At 40.3% G+C, this 14354-nt stretch overlaps 1 protein-coding gene across 1 annotated transcript in view; it reads left to right on the plus strand.

The window, feature by feature from the left end:
• The window catches only part of SLC26A5 (solute carrier family 26 member 5), a 32548-nt gene that overhangs the window by 5666 nt on the left and 12528 nt on the right, over positions 1-14354 (plus strand). The window contains exons 4-8 of the mRNA XM_019655109.1: positions 1174-1269; positions 2595-2677; positions 6714-6861; positions 7944-8057; positions 9916-10068. Of these exons, the coding sequence (XP_019510654.1) occupies positions 1174-1269; positions 2595-2677; positions 6714-6861; positions 7944-8057; positions 9916-10068 (594 nt within the window). The remainder of the gene's footprint in view (positions 1-1173; positions 1270-2594; positions 2678-6713; positions 6862-7943; positions 8058-9915; positions 10069-14354) is intronic.

Below are 14354 nucleotides of genomic sequence, written 5' to 3' on the forward strand. Positions count from 1 at the left end.
AGCAACTTGTCTGTTCCCGTTCCCCGATTCCCCAGCGCTGTTCCCCTCCCCCAATTCCCCAATAAAATCTTTTTAAAAAATAGTAATAATAAGTGCATGTGACTAGTGGACAACAAAGTCTTGTCTGGTCTCGTCTGGCCCTTGTGGGTCTCAGGGCAGCACTAGACATCTCTTTTTCTCCACTGCTGGAAAGAATTTCAGTCAGGGTATTTAAGCATTTCATCTTCTATGTAAAAGCTATAAAAGGAGCACAAACTTCAAAGGAAGTGGGAAGAAGTTATGGGTTTATATAATGGTTTGGATGACTTGAATCAATATTTTCTTGATCTTCCCACAATGATGATCAAAAGACTAAGACCAACCTGTGCCCTGCCTCTCACTTGTCTCCTAAAATTCCTTCCCATGTCTCTTCTCTCGTGCAGCTTGCGGGTTGTTTGGCCTCGTTAATGATCCTGATGGTCATATTAGCCACCGGATTCCTCTTTGAATCATTACCCCAGGTGTGTAGCTTGGACTTGGTGTGAGGTTTTTCCACGTGTACTGAGTTTGCTATTTGTTTATATTTTTGTGGCTGTCGCATGGGTTTTTACAGGAACCCTAGCAGGGTGGTAAGAGAAAGGGCCAAGGACCAAATGGCGAGGACCAAGATCCTGCTCCACAATCTACCAGCAACTGGGACCTTGGGAAAGCCACCTGAACATCTCTGGGTCTTAGTTTATCTACAAAGTGGGAAGTCGGAGTGGCTAATCTTCAAAGTTCCTCCTCTCTTTAATCTTCTATGACCTTATGCTTCCATTTAAAATCTGAGATGGCCTACGATCATATTTGTCTACTGATATATTTAATCTAATAGAAATCAAGAACAATACAGAGGAGAGAAAATCATAATGTAGAAAGATGGGTGAAATAATTCCTTGAGTGCCAAGTTTAACTCTAAACTCTTGACCACCATTCAGGTTTGCTACTAGAATATAAGCTTGGTTTTCCAAGACCCATTTTAGTTAATCAAGTCCTGAAAATCCAGGTGTTCATGGCTCCAAACACACCATCACTGCCACGTAGGAAGTGAGTGGGAGAGGACGTGGGGAGGGCAGAGGAGCACATTGAGGAACCAGCAGAGGGGACTCTTGGGACACAAGAAGAGAGGTTAAGTGTGGATGTACTGTGTTTCAGGCTGTGCTGTCGGCCATTGTTATCGTCAACTTGAAAGGAATGTTTATGCAATTCTCAGATCTCCCCTTCTTCTGGAGAACCAGCAAAATAGAGCTGGTAAGTAACAAAGGTGATTGTGAGGTGAATATGTCATAGCAACGCATGGATTAGTGCTGATAAAAATGTGAGAAAGATAAGTTTATGCAGTCAGTTATTACATGCAGTGTCCAGTTAGGCAAGGTTAGGTATCGTGTGTGTGTTTGTGTGTGTGTGTGTGTGTGTGTGTGTGTGTAACTCTAGACAAGTTTTAACATGATTCTACATAAATCCTTCTGTCTTTTGTTCAGACCATCTGGCTTAGCACTTTTGTTTCCTCCTTGTTCCTGGGATTGGACTATGGTTTGATTACTGCCGTGATCATCGCACTGATGACTGTGATTTACAGAACACAGAGGTGACTGCACAGATTGGGATGGGTATGAGTGTCCAGCCTAAGATTGCAATGTGGACTTTAAATGTATTTGTCAACAGACATCACTAGACTGTGAGCATCTTGATTGTGGAGGTGATGTTCCTGGAGTCGAGTACCAAGCACATAGTGTGTGTTCTCTGAATGCTTTTTGAGGGACTCCACACAGAAAACCAGCTAATATTTGTAGTGTATAGTCTAACCCACAAAGCACTTGCACCTACATGCTAAGAAGCACCAAGCAAGACCATGGAATGTCAAATCCAAGACCTTGAGCTGTATTCTGGCTCTGCCAAGCTCTCTCACCTTGAACAACTCACCTAATCCCATGGGACCTTAGTTTCTCAAACCAAACTTAACTTCTATGCTAACTTGAGATTTTTGTTTCCTCCCCATACCTTCAGTTGACTGCCCCCACTCCCATGAGTGAGAAACTCTTATTAGAAACCAAAAGAAAACCTCCTCTCCTACTTTAGACTTAAAATAGGACTATAATTCTATCTACTGAATGGCATGAGCACTTGAGTTACACATGGCCCTGGCATGACTTGAACTCTTCAATTTTGGTCCCATCTTTAAATGCCCGAGTCTTTTGTCCTAACTAGATGGTTTGTGTGGTATGTGTGTGGTGTGGGGTGTGTGTGTNGCTGCTGTGAGCCGCCGTGAGCGGCTGTCCAATGGTCTGCAAGCGACTGCCTCACCTGGGAAGACCGCAATGATAAAACCAACATGAGCCAGTGAAGCGACATCCTCCACAACTAGACTGAAGAACAAAAGGACAGCAACTTGTCTGTTTCCCTTCCCCAATTCCCCAATGCTCTTCCCATCCCCCAATTCCCCAATAAAATCTTTTTTTAAAAAAATACGGAAAGTTAATGTGGGAACAGATTTGGCTTGGCTAACAAATTGAAGCTCATTTTTGAGGCATTTGAATTTTCATTTAAAAGTACATTTTTATTTGTGTCTGTTTTAGGTGGTAATGGGAACTGGCATTTCAGCTGGGTTTAATTTACATGAATCATACAATGTGGATGTCGTGGGAACACTGCCTCTGGGGTAAGAAACTAGTTTTAAGTAACAGTGTGACGAATAATCAGTGGATCTGTTAATGTTTCTAACTCCTGTTATGGTATTCTTGCAGTGAAACACCTTTCTTTTTTCTACATATCAAGCTAGCATATGTGGGGTTTCTTTTTATTGTGGTAAAAAACACATAACTTAAAATTTACCATCTTAACCATTTTTAAGTGTACAGTTCACTAGTGTTAAATATATTCACATGGTTGTGAAATTGATCTGCAGAACTTTTTTCATCCTGCAAATCTGAAACCTCATATCCATTAAACAATAACTCTCCATTCTCCCTTCCCCCCAGCCCCTGGCAACCACCATTCTACTTTTTTGTCTCTGTGAATTTGACTACTATAGGTACCTCATATAAGTGGAGTCTTTTTGTGACTGGTTTATTTCATTTACCATAATGTCCTCTAAGTTCATCCATGTTGTGGCATGTAACAGGATCTCCTTCTTTTTAAAGCTGAATAAAATTCCACAGTATGTATGTACTAAATTTTGTTTATACATTCATCCACCAATGGACATTTCAGTTGCTTCCACCTGTTAGCTATTGTGAGTAGTGTTGCTATGAACATGGGTGTGCAAATATCTCTTCAAGACCCTGCTTTCGGTTCCTTTGGGTATATACCCAGAAGTGAGATTCCTGGACCATATGGTAGTTCTACTTTTAACTTACTGTTTTCCATGGTGGTTGTACCATTTTACAGTTCCACCAACCCTGGCATGTGCCTTTTTGTTTTGTTTTGTTTTCCATTATTTAGCACTTACCAGTTTTTTAACTCTCTCCTTGGGTGAGATAGGAATTAAGAGCAAAGAGATCTAAGCTTAGCCCCTGCCACTTGCTAGCTATGTGACCTTGAGCAAGTCACATATCCTCTCAAAGCCTCACTTTCCTCTCTCGCCAGGTAAGCATGAGAGGATCATTGTGAGAGCTCTAGGAAATAAAACATGTAAAGCAGTTAGTGTAGTGCCTGGCATACCCAGTTAATGTTCAAGACAGTAATTAAAAGTTCTGTGTGTCATTATGTCAGTGAGTTTTCTAGTTTCAAGTCATATATTATTTCTTTGCTTCATCTACTTTCTCTTATCTAATTCTACATTTAAAATTTTTTACTATTCTCTTCATATTTGAAGGAGGAAAAGTTACTACGAGCCTATCCTGGTCTCACTCTGTCCCTCCCTGACTCTCTCTGTTTGTCTCCGTATCACTCTGTCTTTCAGTCTCTTGTACTCTCTCCTTCTCTCTCCACCCTCTTCTCTCTTTCCAAAAGAACAGAGTCAGACCTTCGCTTGCATGTTGGAGACTGACAAACACGGCACATCCCATCAGGCCTTGCTCTCATTCCATCTAAAAATCTCCTGGAAAGCACAGGCAGCAGGAGTGGTTCTTAAGACCAAGTTCCCCCCACAGAGCCAGTGTTGAAGGACGAAGCATGCCCTCTACCTCAAAACAATAAATTGCCACGTGAACAAGTGACTTGTGACTCAATGTAAAGGTCTAACACAGTAATAACTCTTGCTTTTCTATTTGGACTTATAATTTATAAAATACTGTATTATCCACCATCTCAGTTACCGCTCAAAGTAGCACTATTGGCAAATGTGTTATCCCCTTTTACAGATAAGAAATTTCATGTATTCTCATTTATTCAGCTTGTGTTTATTGAGTGCCTGCTTTGTGCCAGGGACACAGCAGTTAAAAACAGAAGCAAACATGAAAGCGAAAAAGTCTTTATTCTCACGGAGCTTATATTCTACTGGGGGAGACAGACAATAAACAAATAGTGAGAAGTGCTGTGATGAAAAGGGAAGCCAGGTAAGTGATAAGAGGGGCTGGGCTTGCTGTTGTAGGTAGGGTATCAGAGAAGGCGACATTTGAGAGACATGAATGAGGTTTCGTGACTCTAACTGAGTCCCAGCCTGGACCCAGAACTCAGTCTTCCGATACCCAGTTGTGTACACTTTCCATTACATCACACCTGAGTCACTACCATAATTAGTCATGTGATAAACTTTAGTCTTTAGCTGGATCCAAAAGATAGCCCTATTTAATAGCTAATCACAAATAATCTGAATAAATATGAATTATTACACTTAAATTTCTCCTTTTAAAAATTCATGAGGCCATAATTTCTACCTAATACCTTCCTTTCTCTCTATGTGTGAAACCAAAACTTTAAAAAACAAACAAACAAACAAAAAAAACTACATTTTTACCTTTTTGAAATTTGTCTACCTTATCTTTCTGTTGCCCCAAACCAAGCAGGAAACAAATAATGCCTACCTAACTACCTAACTACATACTGTTTCAGTTATCTGTGACTCTCTGCCAAATAACAAACTCCTTCTTTAGGCGGTGGCTCAGGGCAACAAGACAGAAAAGCAGAAGCCAATTGACCTAAAGCACTCACACACATCACTTTCTCCACATTCTGTTGGTCAGAGTGAATCACAAGATTCGGCCAGAGGGGAAACAGATTCCACCTCTAGACGGGAGAGTAGCACAGACAAGTGTGGGAGAGATTGTCGGGTCTCATATTCAAAAGCACACAGTGCAGTGTCCAGGAAGTGACAGTTAGCTGTGAAAGATCCCAGTCATGGCAATATATCCTGTCTCTTGCTTTACTTTCCTTAACACATTCCAAAATATATCCTTTTCTCATATTCTTATTCCTCAGACCCAAAGCTGCTGCTAGGACTTCCCTCTTGGTTAACGCTTATGCAGCAAAGTACAAGGGAAAGACACTAAATTTTACAGTCAGACCGCCCTGGGTTTGACTTCCTGCTCCATCTTGGGCAAATTACTTGACATCTGCAAGCATCTATTTTTTTCACCTATAAATTGGGACAATAATGGTACTTATCAAATAGGATTGTTGTGAGGACAAATGAGATGACATATGTGAAGCATGTAGCCCATAATCTAGGCTTTGTGTTTGTCAGGTTCCTTTCCTCTCTCCCCTTCCTTTTCCTGTACTCAAAACTTGATTCATCCCCTTTGTCATTGTGATTTGCCATCGTAAGAGAAATAGGCCCAGGGAGGCGGATTCTTCATGGTGTCTCCTGTGCTTCATTGATGAGCTGTTCAACCTTGCACAAGTGGCTTAACCTCACTATACCTCATATTCCTCATCTGTAAAATGGGAATTAAAATGGTGCCTGACTCACAGGGCTATTGGAGATAAATAGGCACAGAACCTGGCACAAAGGAAGCGCCTAATGAATGATTGTTATTATAAGGATAATAATATCGTGCATCGATTAATTGATTATTGTTATTATTTAACCCCATGCCTTGTATTGCAGCAGGTCCCTTTGATAGCCTCTATTGCGCCTTCCCCTACACCACTCTAGGGAATCCCTGTTCTGTTCCTTTAGGACAAAGGTGCCAAACTACAACAATGGACCACAGAAATTAGGTTCCCTGTGTGGGGCTCCAGGAGTCATATTTTTGGCCCCTTCAGACTCCCAGGATTCCCAGGTGGGACCCAAGGAGTATAATCTGCTGCTGCTCCTTTGCCGTGTTAGAAACTCACCTAAAGAGGTTCTGAGAAGAAGCAGGGCCCTTACATGAAATAACAAGGGAGAGCAGTGAGTACCTACTGTTGCTTGGACAGTAGTTCTCCTCTAAGATAGCCCTTGTCCAACACCCTCCCTGCCCTCAGACTTTGGTTCGAATGTCTTGTGGCATCTGAGCACTTTGCTGACCCTCTCTTCTTCCTGTTCTGTGTTTTACTTACACCTGCCATACAGGTGCCATGAGGTATAAGGTTACTCCTCTTCTAAACACAATGGCATCTGATCTCTGTTGATAACCCATTCAGGTAGAAAACTGGGCCTGGAAAGAACCCCTGTGTGTTCAGGAAGGCCCTCCTTTTTGCCAAACTAGAGCAAACAAATATCCAAGCATTCATCACCTCCTTTGCAGATAATGCCCCTCTAAATTGTTCCCCTCTAGTTGTGTGCTTTTTTGAGTGGTCACAGCACTTGGGTTAAAGTCAGCTTGACCTTTCAGGCTCCTACCTCCAGCCAATCCGGACACCAGCCTCTTCCACCTTGTGTACGTGGATGCCATCGCCATAGCCATCGTTGGATTTTCGGTGACCATCTCAATGGCCAAGAGCTTGGCAAATAAACATGGCTACCAGGTCGATGGCAATCAGGTAAAAACCATTCATTTCCTGCAGGTGTTTCATACTAATACAATCATCATGCTCTACTATGACAGGCAAATGAACTGGATTTCTCTGTCTTGGTAGAGAAACTTTTAGTGTGATAATGGATGTATTTGAAGCATGAATTTATTCAACACTACAATTTTTTCATGATTGATGTGAGTTAGATCATCAGAACACTGAAGTCCAGAGTTCTACCTCACCTCACGGGCAGGGGTCCAGCTGGAAAGGCGGAATCTCCAGTCTGAGGTTTATAGTTTGCCATTCTCCTATTGATGTCATCACTATTTTAAAGTTCACAGGCTGCTGAAATAAATCATAAAATTAAATTAAAAAATAAAAATAAACCAAGTTCACAGACTGAGAACAAAATGTATTCCAAGAACCATTTTTGCTCCACAGGAAGCCTACTCTTGGTCCATTAAACCCTGAGCATACGATGCATCGCTCAAACTCCACAATATATTGTTTGTCGCCTTCTGTCCTAACGTAGCTACAGATAAGGTATTTCATCCGAATGCCATGAGCTGTAATTTTGGCAGGACAATGTCTATTTTAACATGCTGTGTATTTCTAAAATGAGACTAGATGCTCTCCGTTTACCTGAAACGCAGTGATTCAACCAGGAAGATCAGAAGTAGCCTTGAGAATGTCCCAGGAGGACACTGGCATATACTCACTGATGAGCAGGAGCCAGACATTCCAAAGGTGTCAGTAGTCCTATACACCAAAAACTTTCTCTTAAACAACCAACATAGTTCGGTCCTTTTACTGCTGTGCTTTTTTTTAAAGCATTATTTGTGTAGAGAGTGTGTTTGAGAAAAGGAGGACTTGGTGGTGAGCATAGCATTTATCTCCAACACAATAAAAATTCAGTGTTTCCCCCACTCCACCTTAACTTACGTAATAAGTCCTATTTTGATCTCATGCTAAACTAAACAAATTCTTACATCTGAAAGGAGAATGAAGAGACAGACTGTACTGCTGAAAATGTGTATTATATGGGCCATCATGTCTTTCTTTCTGAAGAATAACCGATATCTTTTGTGCTTTGTTTCCACATGAAAAAGGAACTCATTGCCCTGGGACTGTGCAATTCCACTGGCTCACTCTTCCAGACTTTTGCAATTTCATGCTCCTTGTCTCGAAGCCTTGTTCAGGAGGGAACTGGAGGGAAGACACAGGTGTGTATACAACTGGCCTCTCAAGACTGGTGATTTGGGCAGTAATTAAATTTTAATCCCTTGATACTATTCTGAACCCAAACAAAGCTGCTCTGCCTGAAGATCCATGCTCCAGTGAGCTGTATAATGAATCAGAGAAAGGCATGATTGGTTGAAGCAAATCACAAGGAACTGAATCTATAGGAAAGAGGCATATTCTCTAGGTAAATAAAACACTTATACAATACTCCCTGCTACCAGTAAACCTCTAAGTTGAGACATAGAATGTTGTCATGAAAGCCTAAGAATGAATATGAGAAGGATACCATCCAACAGGACTTTCTACAATGATAGAAATGTTCAGAATTTGCACCACCCAAGATGGCAGCCACTTGCCACATATGGCTCTTGAGCACTCAAAATAGGACTAGTGCAACCAAGATCTGAATTTTTAAATTAAAAAATAATTTTAAATCTAAATAACTACATGTGGAGCCGGCCGAGTGGCGCATTGTTTAAGAGTTGGCTTGGGACAGCAACTCTAAGCAGCAGGGCCCCTGTTTGGATCCCACTAGAGGGCCAGTGACACTGTGCCCTCTATAGCTAAGATGGTGAACAACAGCTCGACCTGGAGCTAGGCTGCNTAACAAACTCTAAAAACTTAATATTTTTCACACAGTGCTGTATAATTAGCAATCAATAACAGAATATAGCTTTAAAACTCCCATATGTTTAGAAACCAAAAAACTGCTTCTAAATAATCCATGGATAAAGGAAATTATGAAATAATTAGAAACAAATGACAGTTAAAGTACTACATTTTAAAACTGTTGCGATGCTGCCAAAGCTGTAACCGGACAGAAAGACCTATATCCTTTGGAGGTATTTATGTGCCACGCACAGCAGTGAGCCAACAGATAATGGCACTTGCCCTCTTGGAACCTACAGTCCAACGAGAAGACAGACAATAAACCACGAATTGCATAAATATATAACTAATTACAAATTGTGTTCAGCGATATGAAGAAAAGGCACAGGCTGCTATGAAAGTTAAATAGGGAGACCTTTAGGTTAGGGGCCTAGGAAAGTCACTTTGAGGAAGTGATATTTAAATTGAGCCCTTGATGGATTAGAATGGAATCAAACTGTAGGAACATTCCCTAAATAACCAAATTCTTCATTTCCCGTAATAGCTGCTAACGTGCTTCTTACTCTGAGATTTCCCTAAATGCCTTGTCACACAGTTAGTAGAACAGACGAGCACCTGAGAATGCTCTGAGCATTAATTACCAGGCAGGTGTGTAGCCTGGGCTCAGTGATACCCTAGTTTCCCAGGGGCCAGAGGAGTACAGGGGCTGACTGTGTTTGGGGTGCTGAGACTGTAACCGTAGGATAAAATGAAATGGCTTTCCTCTCTGACTCTCCTGGGCATTTTTCCAAACTTAGCACTTTCTCTCCTTCAAAGCCCACCTGGTTCCTCTTTCATCTGATTTCATGATGATTTCTCCCTCTTTCAGCTCCTAAACGCTTTTCTGTGTGTTTACCTTTGGATTATTTTGCTGATATCAACCCTTCATCCTTTCCTAATGCAGAGGACTCAGTATAAGGATTACTTTTCTGAATTTTATAATACTACATTGACACATTAGCATATCAAAGAACACTATAAGATTGTTGGATAAGAACTACACCTTCATAGTTGTATGAGTGGGTAAAATGCCTCCTAGTTGGTGGAAGCTACAAAGAGAGATTTCAGCCTGAGAATTTCTAACTAGAAATGTCCAGTAATGGGATGGCTGGGGTGAATGAGTGCATTAGTGTCTCTGTCTATTCAGGGGCTATTGCTTGATGTAAACACCCAGTGTTCACTGTGTTACAGAGTACAGTTGCTGTGTTGCAGAATGTTAAAAACCTCAACGTGTGTTCCCTAGGCGTTGGTCTGATGGTTTTTGGTTTGCTGTTGGGTGGCAAGGAGTTTAATGAGAGATTTAAAGAGAAATTGCCGGCACCCATTCCTTTAGAGTTCTTTGCGGTAAGTCAACTTTCAGCTATTTCTGTGAGGGATTAGAGAGGGACAGGGAATTAGACCTTTTTTCTCTCAGTTCTGCCAAGAGAAGGTTAGAATTTGCCAAAAGGAACTTTTACAAATACACTGACAAAAAAGGAAAAGCATTAAAGCGTAGACATGGAGGACTTTTAAAATGTAGGCGATGACTATCCATAAATATTTTAATATGTATTATCTGTGAGTGATGAGATTAGGGAAGATTTTTCTTCCTCAGAGTTTTTATTGTCTAATTGTTCTATAATGAACACATGTAACTTTAATAACCTGAAAAGAAATGAAGCTGTTTCGATTTTGAAAAGACAAAGCTTCCCATATTTTTTTGATTCCTGGCACTCCTAGACCAAAAGAAATACCTACCATTCATTTATTGAGTAGTTAGGTCTAAACAACTTAATACATACAGAGGGTGCCAAAAACATGTATACACATTTTAAGAAAGGAAAACTGTATTAAAATTGTAATACTCGATATATACCAATAACAAAAGATAAACATAAGTCACATTTGGCTTCTGTAATTACAAAAGGTGCTCAAAGTGGTTACCATCAGTGTCCAGACACTTCTGATTAGGGCGAACTGCTGCTTGAGCAACACTGCCCAAAGTGTACACTTGTATACATTTTTTGGCACTCTCAGTCTAAGAACTGTTTGTAAAAATAATGCACATAAATTGAAATAAAATATATATTTATTATGTTCTTAAATAATCACAACTATTTATTAATGGGATGTGTGCGTCTGGTGGGCACTTCACAACTCCTCACACCTTGGAATCAGATGGACACTGCTACACTCATTTCCTGTTCACTTTGATTTTTTGAATGATGCCTGCTTTTTATCACAGCAACCAGTGAACGCCCAGATATATCTTTGCAAAGATATAATGTGGTTGAGAAGAATGCAGTAGGAACTGATACTGAAACTGTGAACTACCTCAGATTAAAAGTTTGCACAGTGTCTGACAGATGTCATATGTTTCCCTGGAAAGTCATCTTAGCTGTAGAGGATGCAGCATCACTGGCCCATGTGGGATCCAAACCAGCTGCCCTGATGCTCAGAGCTCGTGCTTTCAAGCTAACTCTTAACCAACGACCCACTCGGCCAGCTCTGGGACAGAGTCTTTATGACTCTGTTTAAACATAATTGTTTGGTTTTTTTACCATAAAAATGTGTTTGATTTGTGCATTCTACTTTACAACACATCTGTTTGTATTGATAGGAAAGCAGTGGTTTAAATTATTAAGTGGTTTAAATCAACCACTGCAAAAAGTTGATGCGCTAGGAACTCGAGCCGCATTTATCCTGTGGATTTGAATATTCTGCGCACTCCTCCAGTTTGACATGCAAACAAATACACTTACAGGTGACAAACATAATTGTGACCAGCAAAGAAAAGGGCATTTCATCAAAGGGTCTGGAGGCACCCATGCCCTGAGTCTCTCAGGCTGCTGTGTCTGGTAACAAGCTTACCTTCTTATTGCTTCCCTACAGCAGCCACCTCTGTGAGGGACTGGCTCCCTTCCTGGACCAGTCCTAGTTCCTTCTCTCCTGGATAACCCGGTCAGAAAGTTCTATAGTGATAGTTCTTAGGATGACGAAAATTGCTGTCCTTCCTTCTGTTATTTTTCTCTTCTTGTGGCTCACTAAGGATGTACTTTACACATCACCTGAGCCTATGCCCTGACAACCCAGGAAGCCTTGGGTACAATGATACATCTGTGTGATGGGCACTTTCACCCTAACCCTGACTAAAATGGGAGAAGACACCGGTAGGATGCTCTGGTCACAATCGGTGCTGCTTTCTGGGGAAAAGGTCAGCAGGAGGATTATAGATCCAAACATACATTTTATAATGAGACACTGTCATTGTGCCACCCTCACAATACACATTTCAGTGACACCTTGGCCAGAGATTCACTTCACCTGCCCCAAAGGCAAAGCCAGCTCCTGAAAAATTGTATGGCCTCTTCTGTCTGCAGTCAACTAGCCAAACACCTCAGCATGGAACAGCCCAAAATAAAGAGAAAAGAATCACAGTCCACAAGGAAACTGTGGAGTCCATTTNACCTACACAGTCCTTGGACAGCTTCCTGACACTGATGTGTACATCGATATAGATGCATATGAGGAGGTAGGACCTTTTTCTATTATTTGAAATGGTTGTAAGCATGCGATGTAATTGGATAACTAAATTTTCTTTTTACCTAGGACAAAAAGTGGAGTGAAAAGGAGGGAGATATAGTGGTCAAAGTGAAAAACCTGAACTTCGATTTACTGTCTAGATTCAGTTTTATAGTTTACACTATACCATACATTAATTACTCAATCTCCTCTTTTTTAATAAGGATAAATATATATTCTTGGAATTAAAGTATATATTTATAAAATACTGAAACTATTTGAGAAGGTGGTTTGCATGTGCATGATTTTCTTCTGATGAATTTAATCTGATGGTAAAATACTAATGTTAACCCTGTAAAATATAGGTGGTGGGGCTATGGAGTTCTCCGGCTTCATTTTTAATGGTTAAAATTATGGCTTAAAATTTCCTTGATTTTAAATGTTCTTTTCTTATGTGGAATCTCAAAGACTTTTACAAAGTCTTTTTAAACTAGCTTTGTTTCTGCTTGGGAAGAAAGTCCTAGACGCACTACAAGGTATTAGGAAATGAGACTGGTGTTAAGATTGCTGTTTTTTTTCTCCTTCCAAAGAATTATATGTGGAATTATTCATTTCCAAACTGCATTCTAGACTTTGAGGCTTCTTGATCAAATATTCACTCTGTTTCACTTGGGTCCATTTCGACTCCTGCCTCCATTCTATGAATGAACGAATATAAACCTCTGTTCACTTTATTTGCCTGCTTTTCACAGTCTGAGTGGTAGCCTGTCCACTCCTATCAAATTTTCTTTTTTCTTTTTATATATTTTCATTCTGTTTTATGGTAAAAATGAAACAAAGAAAAAGACTTTTTAAAGAATGGGAAGATTTGCATTTTTAAAGACTTTCTTCTCAGTACCCCTTCCTNTTTTCAGAGGTGGGCAATTGATTAGAAAAAAGTAATATGTTCCATTAAAATGTTTAGTATATGGCATTTTCTAACTTCAGAAGCCATGATGTTCTCGGCCCATCATGACATTTGGTAGCAGTTACTGTAAGTTTTGTGCTTCCAAATCACTTTGGTTTTTAAGAATTTCTTGATACTCTTATAGCCTGACTTCAGCATTGATCCTCTATTCTTTCTTCGTCAGGCGCACAGGATTACCTTTTTTAGCTTTCTGTCTTGTTACCAACCATTCCTACTTGGTGGCTGTGTACTTGAAAAAATGGCCGCATGATCTTTCTGGCACCGCCCAGTGTCTAAGGATACTCGGCTTCCTTTGCTTGCATCCCACGAACTATCTCCCTTATCTTATTTACTTCAGCAAATCTCCTTAGTTGATGAGATTGTTATCTCCCTTTAGGCCCTATCTAGCCTGTCTTGTCTGTCATTGCTTGCCTTTAACATCCTTCCTCTTCTTCTCTTCTTTAAATAATGATGAGGCTAAGTTATACCTAAAGCTTACCCTCCAGACTATTTCCTCAGTTCCTTGCAGAAAACACAAAATAAAAATACCATTTTTAAAAAGGTGTATTTTTTTTTCTTTTAGAATGTAAGCTCCTCAAAAGCAGGGATGGTGTTTTCTTGCATGTCCTGTTGTCCCTAGTACATTGTAAATGCTCGCTAAATATAATGATAGGAGGCAGCAAGTCTTGATGATAAGGGTGAGACACTAAAATCACCCCCCAAAAAAGACACATCAGCTTAAATTCACACGGTTTTCACTTGTTCATCAGCGAACATAAACCTGTTTTCTAATGCTCTCCATATCTCTGTTTGGTTTTCAATCCCACAGGTTTAGCCTTCGCAATGTTGGCGGCTGTCCCTCCGGTGTTTGGCCTCTACTCTTCGTTTTACCCTGTTATCATGTATTGCTTTTTTGGAACCTCCAGACACATATCCATAGGTAAAAGCTGATACGTGATATTTTAGAACCTTTCCTTTTGGATTTCGAAGTTTTGCGGTGTGTCAAAGAAATAGTATGCTTGTTATTGGAACATCTGCTTAATAGCTGCATACCCAATAGGTGCTTTAAAAAAAATACACTCCTCCCAAGATTTCTAGAACTAATAGCTTTCTTATCATCTTGGCATAATGACAAAAGACAGTTTTCTTTTATAAAAAGAGCAGTTGTTGAAATCAGTGCTTC

The sequence above is a fragment of the Hipposideros armiger genome, unplaced genomic scaffold (assembly GCF_001890085.2).
Source record: "Hipposideros armiger isolate ML-2016 unplaced genomic scaffold, ASM189008v1 scaffold_236, whole genome shotgun sequence".
Taxonomy (NCBI): Eukaryota; Metazoa; Chordata; class Mammalia; order Chiroptera; family Hipposideridae; genus Hipposideros; species Hipposideros armiger.